This window comes from Fukomys damarensis, unplaced genomic scaffold (assembly GCF_012274545.1).
Source record: "Fukomys damarensis isolate Sample0158 unplaced genomic scaffold, DMR_v1.0_HiC HiC_scaffold_19, whole genome shotgun sequence".
NCBI lineage: Eukaryota > Metazoa > Chordata > Mammalia > Rodentia > Bathyergidae > Fukomys > Fukomys damarensis.
Window position 1 is genome coordinate 58,818,553 of NW_022900931.1, and position 16,176 is coordinate 58,834,728.

At 49.3% G+C, this 16,176-nt stretch overlaps 2 protein-coding genes across 2 annotated transcripts in view; both read left to right on the forward strand.

Moving 5' to 3' along the window:
- The first annotated feature begins 169 nt into the window (after positions 1–169).
- Positions 170–1,364, forward strand: LOC104855643 (interferon lambda-3). Its single transcript, XM_010614547.2, is given in 5 exon segments — positions 170–235; positions 559–633; positions 856–999; positions 1,098–1,181; positions 1,266–1,364. Coding segments are annotated over 5 exon segments (468 nt in total).
- Positions 1,365–15,436: 14,072 nt separating this feature from the next.
- Positions 15,437–16,176, forward strand: part of LOC104855642 (interferon lambda-2) — a 1,204-nt gene continuing 464 nt past the window's right edge. Inside the window, exons 1-2 of the mRNA XM_010614545.1 lie at positions 15,437–15,446; positions 15,542–15,752. Coding sequence (XP_010612847.1) covers positions 15,437–15,446; positions 15,542–15,752 — 221 coding nt within the window. The remainder of the gene's footprint in view (positions 15,447–15,541; positions 15,753–16,176) is intronic.

Genomic DNA, 16,176 nt, shown 5'->3' on the forward strand with positions numbered 1-16,176 from the left:
GCAGCCCTGGGCTCCCGACCTCACCTTCTCGCTGTCCCTCTGTGACACAGACCCCGCTGGAGGCTGCGTGCTGGTGCTGCTGCTGCTGCTGTTCACGGGGCAGACCGTGTCAGGGGCAGTTCCTGTCCTCAGACCCCTCAGGGGGCCCAGGGATACAAGAGGCTGGGCCATGGCCCAGTACAGGCCTCTGCTGCCAGAAGAGAGGCAGGCCTTCAACACGGCCAAAGATGTGTTGGTGAGTCTGCCCTGCCGCTCCTTCTGTGAGCTGCACTCCAGCCCCGCTCTCTGCTATCAGGTCTAATGGACTAGAAGGGGACCTCAAACTTCACAAGAAAGGCTTAACCTCCACCCTCCATGCGGTAGGTTCACCTGCACTGTGACTCGTGCACCTTCTCCTGCTCTCACTGAGGTGGGCCAACTATGTGTTAGGGCAGGGAGGTGGCTCCGCCATCCGCTAGAGTGGAACCCATCACCTTGCTACACGAACCATCCTGCAATTCCACTGCGCTGGCCCCACCCCACCCTCCTGGGTAGCTAACCTCTGCCCTTGCTGTGCAGGGAAAGCAGCTCCTGCGGAAGGGCACCAAGTGCAACTCCGACCTCTTCAGGGCCTGGGACCTGAGGCAGCTTCAGGTGAGTGAAGATCCGGCCCTGCCAGGGCTCAGTGGGCCCCAGACATCAGCCTCCTATTTGGCCCACTGGCCTCCCGTGTCTCTGTCTGTCCCTCCACACAGGCTTCTATCAGTCCTCCCAGTCCTGGCCGATTATGTGGTTTTCATTTGCCCTCTAATCTGTCCCCTTCTCCCCTCATCTCCTGTCCTGAGGATCCCTCACCTGTGCCCATGTCCTCGCCAGGTGTGGGAGCGTCACGTGGCCCTGCAGGCTGAGCTCACCGTGACACTGGAGGTCCTGAGCTCCGTGACAGACCCAGCCCTGTGGGAAGTCCTGAAGCAGCCGATTCACGCACTGCGTCTCATCCACGCCCAGTGGCAGGCCTGTGTGAGTGCTCGGGACCCTCTGCACCTCACCTCCTGGGCTCTGAACCCCGCCCCTCCCTGTGTGCCAGGCACAGCTCACAGTGCCCTCTCTGCACCCAGGTCCCTTCCTGGCCCAAGGCAGGCGGCAGGACCTATAGCCACCGCCTGCACCGATGGCTGCAGAGGCTCAAACGGGTCACCCAGGTGAGGGAGCAGGAGGGTCGACGTCTGGGACATTGGGGTCCAGACCACGGGCAGCCCCTGAGCCCTCTCTCTGCCGCCCCACAGGAGTCCCCTGGCTGCCTCCAGACTTCGGTCATCTCCAACCTCTTCCGCCTGCTCACCCGGGACCTGAGATGAGTGGCCAGGCCAGACCTGTGTGCCTGAGCCCTCGGCCTCTCCTGCGCCCTGCCACACAAACCTCCATTTCATTTCTGCCTCCCCCACTTACCTGAACTTATTTCCACCCAGTCACTATGGATGGAATCTGTGTGTTGAAGTCTCAAATTCACATCGAATTAAATGAAGGCCTTCTGCAAATAAACAATGAGGAAGAGACTCTTGTGTGCCCCATGTTTCCCGGCATGGATTCCTTTTAAGCAACCCTATGAAGCCTTAGGGCAGATGCAGCCTGTCACATGTCCAGTGTCCATGGCCCTGCAGGTCTGGCTGGTGGGCGGGTCTGCAGTGCAGGCTCCTCTGCTCCCAGTTGTGCCCTGAATCTCTTAGGGCACCTGGGCTATTCCCTGGAAGCTCTGGAAAGCTGCTGCTTTCAAGTGGGTCTGGGGTCGGCTGCATGAGCTGCTCTTGCTGCTCAGGCGGTCTCCGTGTCCACAGTGTTGCAACTACTCTGTCTCTCACAAATCTCCGGTCTTTGCCCCAGGCCCATCTCTCAGAGCCTGAAGCAGGGAGTCCCCTTCAAAGCTTGGCACCCAGGCACTGCTCAGACCCCGAGTCTTCTGCCTCAGCCACAGTTCACTCTCTGCCCTTCGGGTCCAGGGGCACGAATTTGGCTCTTTCCTGCCCAGGACACTATCGCTACTAAAGTCCATCGATCCTAATAAGGGTGCAAGTCCCTCGAGCACGATGATGAAGGACACACACTGCTCCCAGGGCTGGGTGGGGTCGCATCCTCGGGGTGAGGGTTCAGCCCAGCCCAAGGACTGACCGAGTGACCCCGTCTGGTTGTCCACCTGCCTGTACTTCCTTGTTCATCTATGCCTTTCCTCTTGGCCCCTCTGGCCCACATTCCTTCCACCTCAACTGAACTCCCACAGGACCACGGGGATTCTGTCTTGGGGTGACCCAGACCTCATCCTTGAGTGATCTGAGCTTGTCAGCTTCACCCCGAGACCCAGTCACTGGCTGCTCCCTTCCTAGATATATTTTCACTACCCTGGGCAGCACACTGACTGAAGATGTCCCTGTCCATCCCTCTCCTGCTGGCCAAATTCTCCCTCCCGGGGACTGAAGCCCCTCCTCACCTGCTGACCAGGGCCGGCTGTGCCTGACACGGTGTGGCCTCCTCTCCCCACTTGTTGGTCCCCTGGCAGAGGAACACAGCTCCTCGGTGAGAATCAAAAGCTCGGGGTCATTGGCATTCTTGCCTTGGGCAGGGTGCACAGGGTCTTCCTCTGGGCACCAGGGCCTCTCCGTGAGCACAGCCGGACGCTGGGGAAGGAAGAACCAGTGTGTCAGGGGGTGTTTCCACCCCACAGCCCTCTGCTGCTGGGTGCCCTTCAACTCCGGAAGTGCTGGGTCTCGTTTTGGGGTGGTCATTTGGCAGCACCTGGCCCTGCACTTCTCCCTGGTGACCCAGCAGCTGGCTGTGCTCTGCTGTGCGCTTTGTGTAGCTCCTTGACCTTTTCCCTCACCCTCTGGCTACACTTGGCTGCCCCGAGTCTGGAAACTTCCCGATCCTGCCTCCTATACAGCCCTCTACTTGAACAGGCCTGTTGGGTCATGAACTCCATGTGCCAGGGCTGCTACGCCATAACCTGGCCTGCTGCTGGGGGTTCTACTGCCCTGCTCCCACCCAACACCCTTGCTGTTCAGCTTTCATGGGGATTTCTTTGTGTGCAGTAGCCGACCTCTGAACCCGCACTGCCGGACTAGCCTGGGCCTTTCCTCACTGATGGGAGTTACGAGATGCAATCATTTAATTGGAGAGGGGGCCCTCCATTCTCCAGAACTCCAGATCCCTGATCACTTCCTGTAGAGAACAGGGAAGTTACAAGGCCCCTGCAGTGGGTCCTGGTTTCCGGTGAGCTCCCACTGCACAAGTGAACGAATGAATGAAGATGGGAAACAAGACTTAGAGAAGCAGCTGAGCTTTGGGCCTGATCGAGGCCACTCCGGACTGCTAAGCTCTAGGCACCCCGAGCTTGGCACCACTCTTTATTGGCTTCATATGGAGCAACAGCTGCCTCAGAGGTCGGCAATAATCTTGGGATGAGGAGGACCTTATGCTGATGTAGATCCTAGGTGGATAAGGAACTTAGGTCGATTAGGAATTCCTACTGGGTCTTCAGGAGCCAAGATTTCAACTGATGAAATCCTGCCCGGGAGTGTCACAGCATGACAGGACCTTTGAGGGTTTAGCTGTGACTAGAAGCAAAAATGGGGTTACTCTGAGACCAGTGAGGACCGCCCAGCCACGTGGGGAGCTCCCTGCTCCCCCCCCTCCGCTCCAGTGCCCTGGGCCTTCATTGGAGCAGACGGGTAAGGACGGCTCATCTATGCCCCAGGCCCCTCTACAGCATCCCACCCCTGCACTCCCACTCCGGCTTCTTGGGCCTCCTGGTTGTGCCAGTAACTGAATCCAAACTGCAGAGGCACAGGTGGTCATAAAGACCATTTTACTGAGCCCCAGAAGATAGAACAGAAGTGAACAACTTCAATAAAGGTACATTAGACCTCTGTAGTTGGTAAGTTGGAGGGATCACCACCTTCTATCAGAACTTGGACTCTCTTGAAGGGAAGGGAAGGGAAGGGAAGGGAAGCTGGAATCTACAGTAGAACTTGTTTGAACCCTCCAGGAGCTCAGGGAGCTCAATTTGGGTCTTGCAGCCAAAATTCAGCCTGACTCTCAGGGCTCTGCCATTGGCTAGCTGACACTAATTGACTTAGCTCTGCACACTGCTGCCCACCTTGTCTACTGTGATAGCAGACAGACCCTGAAAGAGGCTCTTCATATTTTTTCTTTTCCTCAGTTTTAATTTTTGTAAATTATATTTTTTAGCCTGGGATTTAATTCAGTGGTTCCACTGCCTACTTCACAAGCACCAGATCCGAAGTTTGATCTCCACTACAAAAAAAAAAAAAAAAAAAAAAAAAAAAGTGCAAACTAAAATTTTATTTTCCCATTTTTCAAATTCTTCCTTTTTCTTTCTTTCTTCCTTTCCCACTCAGGCTCTATGCTCCCCAACATTATTCTTCATCTTCCCTGTTGTTACTGTCCCTGCCCTAATTAGGATTTTTCTTTTCTTCCTTTTCCTTCCCTCGATTGTCATTAGTTTCAAAGGAAAGCGAGTACAATTTATAGCTTCCCTATTACGGTTACATTGTTCTGTTCTTGTTTTTGTTCTTTCCCTCTGTCTTTCCCGGTTGTCCTCACCAGTTTCCTAGAGTTTGCGTGATCATTCTATGTCCTGTCGCTTCCCTTGAAATCTTCCCCTATGCTTTTACCTATGTATTCCTCTCCTCCCAACTCCTTCTAAGTCCCCATATCTTGAAGGGTAAAGTTGCTAGAATGAAGCGTTCTGTCACTATAAACATTTTGGGCTGGTCCTCAACCTTCACTTAACTCACATGGTTAAAGGTGATTAACAAATGGTTAATTTCTAAGCAGTGCTTGATGCTATTGTGTGTTGCTGACTGTTATCAATTGGGCTAAAGGGTTCTGATTCATTTAATGAGTTGCCCTTTCCCATACTGTGAAAATGAGAGTGTCTCTCAGTCATTAGAGACTCAAAACCTAAAGACCGGCTATTATCTGGAAGATCAAAGTACTAACCCACGAATTAAACCAAGGACAGCACAACAACAAAAATAAAGATGAGAAAACACTTCAGCAAGGCACAAATACAGACTTCCAGTTCTCCAATGGCAAATTCTAGAGGAAAGGAGGTGGAGAAGTCTGACAACCACCCCCTAGACACCTTGAAATCGCAGCACAGAAAGTAACAAAACAGATTAATCGGGCTCTAGAAAAATTCAAAACAGAAATAATTTCCCACATAACTGCAGAGATGGTGAGCACAATGAAAGATATGATTAGATACTCTAGAACAGAAATAGACAAAAAAAAAAAAAAAAAAAAAAAAAAAAAAAAAAAAAAAAAGATGCTCAGGACCATGACTGACATTGTGAATGCCCAACATCGAAAAGACATGGAATCCATGGAATCCATGGAACAGATTCAAACAGATATCCAGGCATTTCAAAACTCTACTGAAAGCATTTGCAGCAGGATGAATAAATGTGAAGATAGGGATTGCAGTCACTGACCATGAAAAGAGAGCTCTTAAAAACAGTAAGGGATCATGAGAAATCAATCCAACAACTCGTGGATGATGCAAAGAAGAATAACATAAAACCGATAAGAATCCATGAAGTAGCAGGAGAAAGCACAAATGACTTAAAAAGACTTCACTGAATTAATGACAGAGAACTTCCCAAACGCAGGGGAAATTTTTGATATACAGATAAATGAGGTATACAGGACTCACTTAGCCATGATCAAACAAAACATCTACACCTAGAAATATATATAATGGTCAAGGTCCTGGAAACCCAAAAGAACAACAAAATACTGTAAGCAGTTCGAGAAAAGAAACACATCACATGCAAAGGAAAACCCATCAGAATCATAGCAGACTTTTCAAACAAACCCTCAGTGCAAGGAGAGCCTGGACTGAGGTATTTCAAGCCCTAAGAAAAAACAACCTGCAACCTACACTGATGTATCCTGCACAACTCTCTTTTAAAATGGATGGGGAAATAAAGATACTTCCATGGCAAAGAGCACCTGAGAAACTTTGTGAATACCAAACCACCACTACAAACAACTCTGAACAATATCCTAAAAATAGATGATGAAGGTCACAACACCATGAAGCCCAACAGGGCAAATCAAGTACGCAATGCAAGAAACTGAAGGGAGGGGGGACAAATTTACAAAGAGCCAATAACAGGACAATGACATGACAATGGTAAGTCAATACATATCAGTTATCAATGTCAATGGCCTCAATTCAGAAATCAAAAGAAACAGACTGACAAAATGTATTAAGAAATGTATGCAATATGTAGTATACGAGAAACACCCCGAGTTCCAAAAGAAACAAGAACTGAAAGGGAAAGGATGGAAAATGGTTCTCCATGTGACCAGAGCCAAGAAAAGAAGCAGGAGTAGCTATATTATTTGCAAAGTAAATTTCAAAGCAAAACTGATTAAGAGAGACAAAGAAGGCCATTACACCCTTTTAAAGGGAACAATCCAAGAGCAAGAGATGAGAATCATAAATATATATGCACCAAATATTAATGCTCCCAACTATACAAAACAAATATTAAGGGACATGAAAAACCAAAGAAGCACTAATTGTAGTGCGGGACCTAAATCCCCACTACCACAAATGGGCAGATCTACACAAAAATCAACAAAATATTAGAACTGAACCAAACTTTTGAACAAATGGACTTAATAGACATCTACAGAAACTATACCCCACAAAGTCAGAATATACATTCTTTTCGGCTGCAGATGGATCATTCTACAAAAAAGATCACATGCTACCTCGCAGAACAGGTTTAAATAAATGGAAAGGAATCAAAGTTATGCCCTGTGTATTATCAGACCATAGTGCAATTCAGATGGAGATAAACAGCATAAGAAACTTTAAGAACTTCACAAACACATGGAAATTAAAAAACACTCTCCTGAACAATCAATGGTCGCAGATGAAACTGAAAAAATTAAGACAGTTTTTACAAATAAAATGATAATGCCAGTACAACATACCGGAATCTATGGGACACAATGAAAGCAGTTCTACAAGGTAAATCCATAGTGGTGAATGCCCACACTAGGAAAACGGAGCAAGCTCAAATAAACAAGCTAATGAGGAATCTTAGGCTCCTAGAAAAAGAAGAGAAAGAAAAACCCAAAGCTCATACAAGGGAGGAAATTATAAATTTCAGAGCAGAAATCAATGCAATGGAAACTACGAGAAGGATACAAAAATAAAATCAATGAATCAAAGAGTTGGTTTTTTGAAATAAGTAAAATCAAACTCTTAGCCCACATTATCAAAAAAAAGAAAGGAAAGAAAAGGCTCAGATCCATGTAATTAGGAATGAAAAAGGTGAAGTCACAACGGATCCAGCAGAAATCCAGAGCATCATCAATACCTACTTCGAGAACCTGTACTATAATAAAATGAATAGCACAGAAGAAATGGACAGATTTCTTTTGTCGTTGTTGTTGTTGTACTGGGGATCGAACTCGGGTCTTTGATCTTCCGAGGCAGGTGGCAGACCACTGAGCTAAATCTCCAGTCAGATTTCTTGATACTTATGAATTACCAAAGTTGAATGAAGAAGATACAAGATTCTAAGCACCCTAATTACAATCAGTGACATTGAAAACATAATTAAAATTTACCAACTAAGAAAAGCCCAGCTCCTGATGGATTCACTGCCGAATTCTACTAGACATTTAGAGAAGAACTACTTACTACCATTACTCTTTAAACTTTTCAGTGAAGTTGAAAGGGAAGCGATACTTCCAAATTCATTCCTAGAAGCAAGGGTTACTTTGATTCCCAAACCAGGGAAAGATCCAACCAAAAGGAGAACAACAGGCCAATCTCCTTCATGAACACAGTTGCAGAAATCCTCAATAAGATACTGGTAAACAGAATACAGAGGGTCATCAAGAAGATCATACATCCTGACCGAGATGGGTTTATTCCAGGGATGCAAGGATGGTTCAACATACATTAAGTCAATATATGTGATACATTATATCAACAGTCAAGGACAGAACCCATATGATCATCTCAATAGATGCAGAAAAAGCATTCGAGAAAAGTCAACACACATTCATAGTAAAAAAAAAAAACTGCAGAAAATTGGAATAGATGGTATTTATCTCAACTTGATAAAGGCTATCTATGAAAAACCAACAGCCAACGTCATATTAAATGGCCCAAAACTGAAAATCTTTGTGCTAAAATCAGGAACAAGACAAGATGTCCACTGTCACCACTCCTGTTCAATATAGTTCTGGAAACATTAGCCACAGCAATTAGACATAAGAAATTAAAGCAATAAAGATAGCAAAAGAAGAAGTGAAACTGTCATTATTGGCTGACAATAGGATACTCTCCATAGAAGATCCAAAAAACTCTGCCAATAGACTTCTAGACTTAACTGACACTTTCAGCAGAGTAGCTGCGTACAAGGTGAACACTCAAAAGTCAATAGCCTTATATACAAATAACAGACTCAGAAATCAGGGAAACAATCCCTTTCACAATAGTATCCCCCAAAATGACGTATCTAGGAATCATTCTAATGCAGGAAGCAAAAGACCTCTACACTGCAAAGTACAGCACTCTGAAAAAAAGATCAAAGAGGATAGAAGATGGAAAGATATCCCCTGCTCTTGGGTAGAAGAATCAACATAGTGAAAATAGCCATACTACCAAAACTGCTATGCAGATTCAATGCAATCCCAACTGGAATTCCAACAGCATATTTCTAAGAGCTAGAGAAAATAATCCAAACACTCATATGGAACCAGAAGGGACCTAGAAGAGCAAAAGCAATTCTAGGCAACAGACACATGCCAACTTGAAACTACTACAAAGCCACTGTGATAAAGACAGCATGGTACTGGCAAAGAAAAAGACCCGAGTATCAGTGGAATAGATTAGAAGATACAGAAACCACTCAAGATGTACTTGGCTACCTCATCTTTGACAAAGGAGCTAACCATCCTCAGTGGAGGAAAGACAGCCTCTCTAATAAATTGTGATAGAAAAACTGGATTTCAACCCACGAAGTATTAAACTAGATCCTTATCTTTCCATGCACTAAACTAAAATTCAAGTTGATTAAAGGTCTAAATATTAAAACAGAAATACTAAACTTATTGGAAGATAAGTTAGGCAAAACTCCCTAAGACATTGGCATAGGAAGACTTTATGAACAAATCCTCAATAGCACGGGAGCTAGCACAAAGAATCAACAATTGGGATCTCATCTTATTCAAAAGCTTCTGCACTGCAAAAGAAGCCACCGACAGAGCTAAGAAACAACCTACAATGTGGAAAAAAATGTTTACCAGCTGCTCCTCAGACAGAGGACTATTTTCTAGAATATAGAAAGAACTCAAAAAAAATCTGGGCCCCCAAATATAAAGACCCAATTCAAAACTGGGCATCTGAAATGAACAGATATTTCTCAGGCAAACAAGTAAAAGCAGCAAATAAATGTATGAAAAAATGTTCCACATCCCTGGTCATTCCAGAGATGCAGATGAAAACAACACTGAGATTCCACCAAGAATGGTTGCTATGAAGACATAAACCAATGTCAAATGTTGGAGGGGTTGTGGGGAGAGAGGATCCCTTCTCCATTGTTGCTGGGAATAGTGACTGGAAATCAATACAGAGATACTTCAACGAACAGGACTACAGGTTCCATTGGACACAGCCATCCCTCTGCTGGGTATCTTTCCAAATGAATTTAAAAAATCTTATCACAGTGACATAGGCACACCCATGTTTATAGCGGCACGGTGTGTAATAGCTAAAACTTGCAAACAGTCCAACTGCCCACAATTGGAGACTGGATAAAGAAGATGCAGTTTTTTCCATAAAATAGGGTACTACTCAGCCATAAAGAATGAGAAACTAGACTCATTCATAGGAAAATGGATGCATATTGAGGCCATACTCTTTAGTGAAATGAATAAGACACATGTGCAAATATGAAATGGTCTCTCTGGTGTGAAAAACTAAAAGTGTAAATAAGATCCAAGTTGTATAACTGACAATGTGAATAGGGAAGAAAAGGGCTAAAGCTGTAGGGGAAGTTGGAAGGGTAGGGGAAAGGAAATAATGGAAAAGTAAAGATAGGAGAAAAGGAAAAAATGGAAACAAAGTCTTTGTAAATAGGGGAGGTGAGGCATGAAGGGAGGCCAGGGTTATGGAGAAAAAGGAGAACTAAGATCTGTCATGTAAAGGTACAAGAGCCCAATGATGAACATAACTGTGCTGTACACTTTAAAAGTACCAATAAACTCAATGAAAAAAAATGGACTTATTTCTGGACATACCATAGCCATCCTGTTTGGAAGAAAATTAGAACCAGTTACAATTCGGGAAATGCTTTTCCCCCAAATTATATAGAACTGCTTCCAACAGCTTCCCTCATGGGACACTTGGCCACGTTTCTCACGATGCGATCTCTGCCTTCTGGAACTGGAAACGAGTATGTCGCCCAGGACGAGTACAGCGCAGCTGACCTGCGAAGGCCTAGATGTCCCTTGGAGAGGCACTTGTAGGAACCTGCCTAGGAGCTCAAAGTTGACCAGGGGGTGAGGAGGAGGAGGACACAGACAGAAACGGGTTAAAACCTCGGGGGCCCGGTGTTAGTCACTCAGCCACAGGCACAAGCAATTAGCGTTCCACAGGCTTCTCTGCCTCCCACCCTCCACGGCACCTCTCCAGGAAACAACTTCACCTCTGCTGTTTTCACTTTTCCCAGCAGAGAGTTAGCACACTCGCAGGTCCTCTTCTCAGCGCTCATCGAGGAGGCCAATTTGGCCTCATTTTTCCGATTAGGTCTTTCCGATTTCCCCCTTTTGGTAGCGACAGCACTTTAACATCAGTCACTGCGGTTTATCCCTAGGCCAAGTACGTAAGTGTAGATAGAGACCATGCTCCCAGCTACAGTCCAAATGTATCTGTACCGGGTGTTTCGTAAGAGCGGTTGTCTGAGTATTTCTAGGTACCGTAAAGGAATGGCAACGGTACAGCTGTACGGACTTACCGGAAGGATGATTGTCAAAGTTAGCGGCAGAAGAGGCACTGCGAAGTGAGGTAGGGCCTGAGGGCTTACAGGGGTGGTAGAAAGCGATCCTGAAGACCCACTAGGTATCCTGGGCCAGGCCCCTGGCACTGCAGTGTTTAGGGATACGCCCCATGTCAGCACGATTGAACCACTCTCTCTGAAGAAGCCTGATTTTGTCCAATTCTACCAAACATAGCTTGGGGAACAGAGGACCTCGGAACCCTTGGAACTCTGTAAAAACGTTCCAAGACGGTCAGTCACTCGCACAGCCCCGACACTTGTTTACTGTCCCTGGCGCATTCTCGAAAGCCAGCTGCAGTAGCAGGATTCCTGCAGGGTGGCCTGTGGAACCTGCCCTCGGACAGCTTCCTGCAACCTGGCTGAACACTGGGCATAGGGCTCACCGGGGCCGGGCAGGACTTGTAGCAAGCACTGAGTGGAAGGACTTTCCCCAGGAACAGTTCCCCGGGCGCATTCACTGAAGAGCCACTTGCTGATAGGCCTGGCCTGGAGGCTACATCTGAGTACTGGCCGGTTCCCAGCAGCGTTTGTCCCGTCAGCTCTGGGGGTCCCACTGCCCGATCAGCTTGCTCAGCAGCTAACTCTTGAAAGTTAACATGAAAAGTGCCGAGCAAAGTTCCGTATTGTCCTGCAGAGAGGCAGAGCTTAGCGAAATGCTTCTTACCTAAATGAGGCTCACGCAGGCTCCTCGTACAGACCCCAGTAAGCCTATCGTGAAAGGCCTTGGCCGCATTGCTCAGGACTCCGGGTTTTAATTCTTTGAGAACGTCTGCAGTAAAGGCTGGTGCTCGTGAACATTTCGGAAGGATCGTTAGGGTCAGGATGATCAGCAATGGGAAATGCACACATTCGGAAGGGCTCTCCATTAAGTGCAGCCTAAGCCATCTTTGATAAGGGGACGCTACTTCTGCCTACGCTACAGATGGGGGATGAGGACATGGAAAAGAAGGGAACCCGGGCTCTTTGCCCTCACTGTCATCTTCTCTCAAGGCTTCACTGGGTGACTTCGCAGTTAAAGGCCGAAGAACTACGCGGACCAAGTTCCAACCAGAGAACGTTTTAGGAACAGCAAAGCCCCGCTTCAAGCATTCTCCAAACCCTCTCTTACTCGGTCCTAGCGCTCGACATCCAGTGCAACCGACTGAGCAAACCAAGAGTTACGTGTGACAACACCCTGCAGTACCCAAGAAAGTAACTGAGCGCTGACCAGCTGGTGCTACAGAATCTGCAGCACAGGCACGTAACGCTGTACTGCCCTCCACGCACTCTGCCCCATTACCTCGCTGACTTTTTTCCGCTCGCACTCACGTTCCTTTTCTCTGGTTTCCTTCCCCTTTAGGTGTTTCCTCTTTCCGGGCAGGCCCCTCTTCTCCACCGCAGATCCCCATCACTGATTCACTAGACTTTTCCCCCGGGATCACTTTCCCCATCCGGTTCCGGCTCAGGCGCCACCTGTGCAAACCAGACCTCAAGCTGAGCTCAAAGCTGACCCAAGGACGGGTCACAAGGGTGAAAAGTAAAGAGAAGCAGGTGAAAGTCTAGAGGCTGGGGCTCACGTCTCCCTTCGACATCGACCCCGAAAGAGTGGCGCACCTTGGCTTTATTCACTCAGACGTGGGCGCAAGCAAGTAGACTTCCACAGGATTCACCTGTCTCCCACCCTCCGCGCTACTGCTCTGGGTAAACAAGTTCACCTCAGATGTTTTCTCTATTCCCCGCACAGTGTTAGCACGCGTGCAGGCCCTCTCCTCAGTGCTCACAGAGGAGGCCACCTGGCCCTCATTTCTCCCAGCTGGTTTTCCACAGGCGCAATTCCAACAGGGGGAAGCGCTGCTCACTTATTCTGGGTCCTGCTTCTGCATGCTGCGCACCTGGCCAGAATATTCCCACCTTGATCTGCTCTCCCTTCCCACCGTCAGGAGTGTGTTATGCCCCCTACCCCTGACACTGGAACAAAGGTCTGTGGAGGTCCCAGCCCCTTAGCTCAGAATGTGCCCTCAGGGGACACGGTCTTTACAGAGGCAGTCAGGGCTAAGGCCATCAGGGTGGGCCCTAGTGCAGCCTGCCCTGTGCCCTTCCAGCATGGGGCAAGCCACACCCGGGGAGACCACAGGCTTAGTGTGCAGCGTTAGCTAAGGTGCAAGAGGCTCTGAAGGCCCCACAATCACCAGATGCTTGGAGAAGCCCAGGACGGAATCCCTGCTACTGGTTTCAGAGGGAGACAGGCCCACTGATGCCTTGATTAGGCTTCCAGCATCAGAGCTGTGAGACAAAAAATAAGTTGATCGAAGGCCCCAGTGCAGAAACGTGGGCCTGTAACCTTCAGAGGAAAACATCCACCTCAAATCTATCCACTTTTTTTTGTTTTTTTTTGGTGTCGGGGATCGAACATGGGACTTTGCACTTGCGGGGCAGGTGGCGGCACCAATGAGCTAAATCCCTGGCCCTAATGCTGGACCTGGGAGATCAAATGCTTGTGATCATCCTGTTCCTTTTATATTTATTTATGTATTCATTTATTTAGGTCCAGGAATCGATGTGGGGACATTCTGCTTGCGAGGCAGGCGGCAGAACCCGTGTGCTAAATCGCGGCCCCACGTCTGCCCACCTTTGATCAGCACCTTCGAGGTCCTGTCCCTCCACTCCTCATATCCTCAGGCCCACACGGGACAAGTCGTCGTGCCCTGGCACACCCGTGTCCATCCCCCTGCTTCCGGTGCAGGTGCAGCCCATCCTCAGTTCAGTGTAGTGGAAACGAGGTGTGTGTTTACCTGGTCCCTGTGGTGCACATGGTTGTGGAAGCCGGCAACACGGCCCTCCAAAGTGCTCTAGGAACGGGGAGGATGGAAATATTCCCTCATTTGCAAAATGTAAAATAAAATAATAAAATAAAGGTGTTTGAGCACGTGATTCAAACTAGGGCAGGTGTCAGGGAGGAATTCCGGGGTATACGGGGTGAGCCTCGGGCCATCTCAGGGTCCTCATGCCATGAGGCAGAGGGGGTGCAGCCTCAGCCAGAGTGTGACGGGAAGGAGGGGCAGGGAGAGTCTCCAAGATGGAGTTAAGACTGAAGGGAAGGGGTGTGGGCGGCTCTGGGGTTCCAGAGGTAACAGAGGTCGTTCCCCTCGTCCCTGTGGTGGGAGCTGCTCACACCTGGACTTACGGCTGGAGATGCTGAGCTTGGAATTGACCCCTCCAGAAGTGGGAGCGATCCCACGGTGGCTTGTCCCTGGGGGAAGCTTTTGTTTTGACACAGGATCTCCCTAAATTGATACGTTGTGCAGATCGGGCTCAAACTTAAAATGTCCCTGCCTCAGCCTCCCAGAGTGCCGGAATCTCAGGCCTGTACAGCCATGCCAGGTGCAGACATCCTGTCCACAGCGGTTTCACATGATGCGACCTCCCTCCAGCTGTCTTGCTGCCCTGCGTTCATTCTTCTTCCCTAGACAGCACGCAGAGGGTCCGGCTGTCCCCACCACCTTGGCCTGGTAACGGTCTCCCCTGCACTCCTTTACAGATCTGTTTGGTGTTCCCCGTGCTCTCTCCTGACGACTTGAATGGCATCCGCCACTAAGTCGGAGCTGGTGAACCCTCGTGGAATGAATGAGGGCCTTAGGCACAAGTCTGTCTGGGACACCGAGGTCCTTGTCCTCACTTCTGTCCCTCTGCAGAGCCTCCTACTCCTGGGTCCCTCTCAGCCTGAACAGCAAAGGAGCAAGGGGTGAGGGAAGGGCAGTGACCCTCTCCGTCTTGGGGCTTCTACTCTGACCGTTCCCACATCGTGGCCCCCTTTCCAGGACCCCTCCCTGCCCCACACCGGAGCTTCAGGGCCCAGGCAGCTACCTGCTTTGGGAGTTCTGCACAGGGACAGTCCCTTGCTCCTCTCTGACTTCTAGGCCTCCTGCCCCCCAGCACACTAGGTCCCACCCGGGACAGAGCAGATACCCACGCTCCCAGCATTCCTTTGAGAACTCTCCTGCAGTCCCGCAGCCCCGAGTCCGCGCTCTTTCCCTTTCCTTTGCCTGCTCTCCCGACTGGAGCCCCGCCCCCTCTGGGTTTCCCAGGCTGGGGCTCCCCTAGTGGCGACGTAAGGCTCATTCCCAGTCTGCACTTTTCACACATCACCTGGGACTGTCCCTCAGTCCAGGATAAAAGCTCCACCGCGGGACTGAGGCAGCAGGGGCATCGTGGACACAGCTGCACGCCGAGGGACACCTTGTCACAGAGCAGCAGGCCGAGCCCCACACGGGACTCTGCGGCCCAAGGCTCCAAGGCCAACTGAGGCAGAGCACAGAGCTGACAGCCTCAAGTGCACATTTGGTCTCCAGCAGTGACAGAGAAGCGAGGCCAGGATGAGGCCAGGTGAGAAGCACAGCCTGGTCCCTGAGGTCCCCTCCCCTCGGCCCTGCAGCCCTGGGCTCCCGACCTCACCTTCTCGCTGTCCCTCTGTGACACAGACCCCGCTGGAGGTTGTAAGCTGGTGCTGCTGCTGCTGCTGCTGGGCATGGTGCTGACCAGGACAGGGGCAGTTCCTGTCCCCAGGCCTCTCAGTGTCTCCTCAGATGCCAGGCACTGCCACGTGGCCCAGTTCAAGTCTCTGTCCCCAGTAGAGATGCAGGCCTTCAAGACAGCCAAGGATGCCTTTGTGAGTCTCCCCTGCTCCCCTCTGTGGGCTGCACTCCAGCTCTCCCTGTGTCACCACCCCAAGTGGGCGGGGAGCAGACCTCAGCCTCCCTGCCCTGGGCTAGAATCCACCTCCTGAAGCGGGCTTCCCTCCCTCTGTGCATCCTTGCTCACTTGTGACTTTTGTTTCCGGCCCCGCTGAAGATGTGTGAGGGAATCAAAGGAAAGTCTCCTCTGCAGCCCGCTTTCACATTCCTTCCACCTCAACTGAACTCCCACAGGATCACAGAGATTCTGTCTTGGGGTGACTCAGACCTCATCCTCTAGTGATCTGAACCTCTTGTCAGCTTCACCCCGAGACCCAGTCACTGGCTGCTCCCATCCTAGATATATTTTCACTACCCTAGGCAGCACACTGACTGAAGATGTCCCTGTCCATCCCTCTCCTGCTGGCCAAATTCTCCCTCCC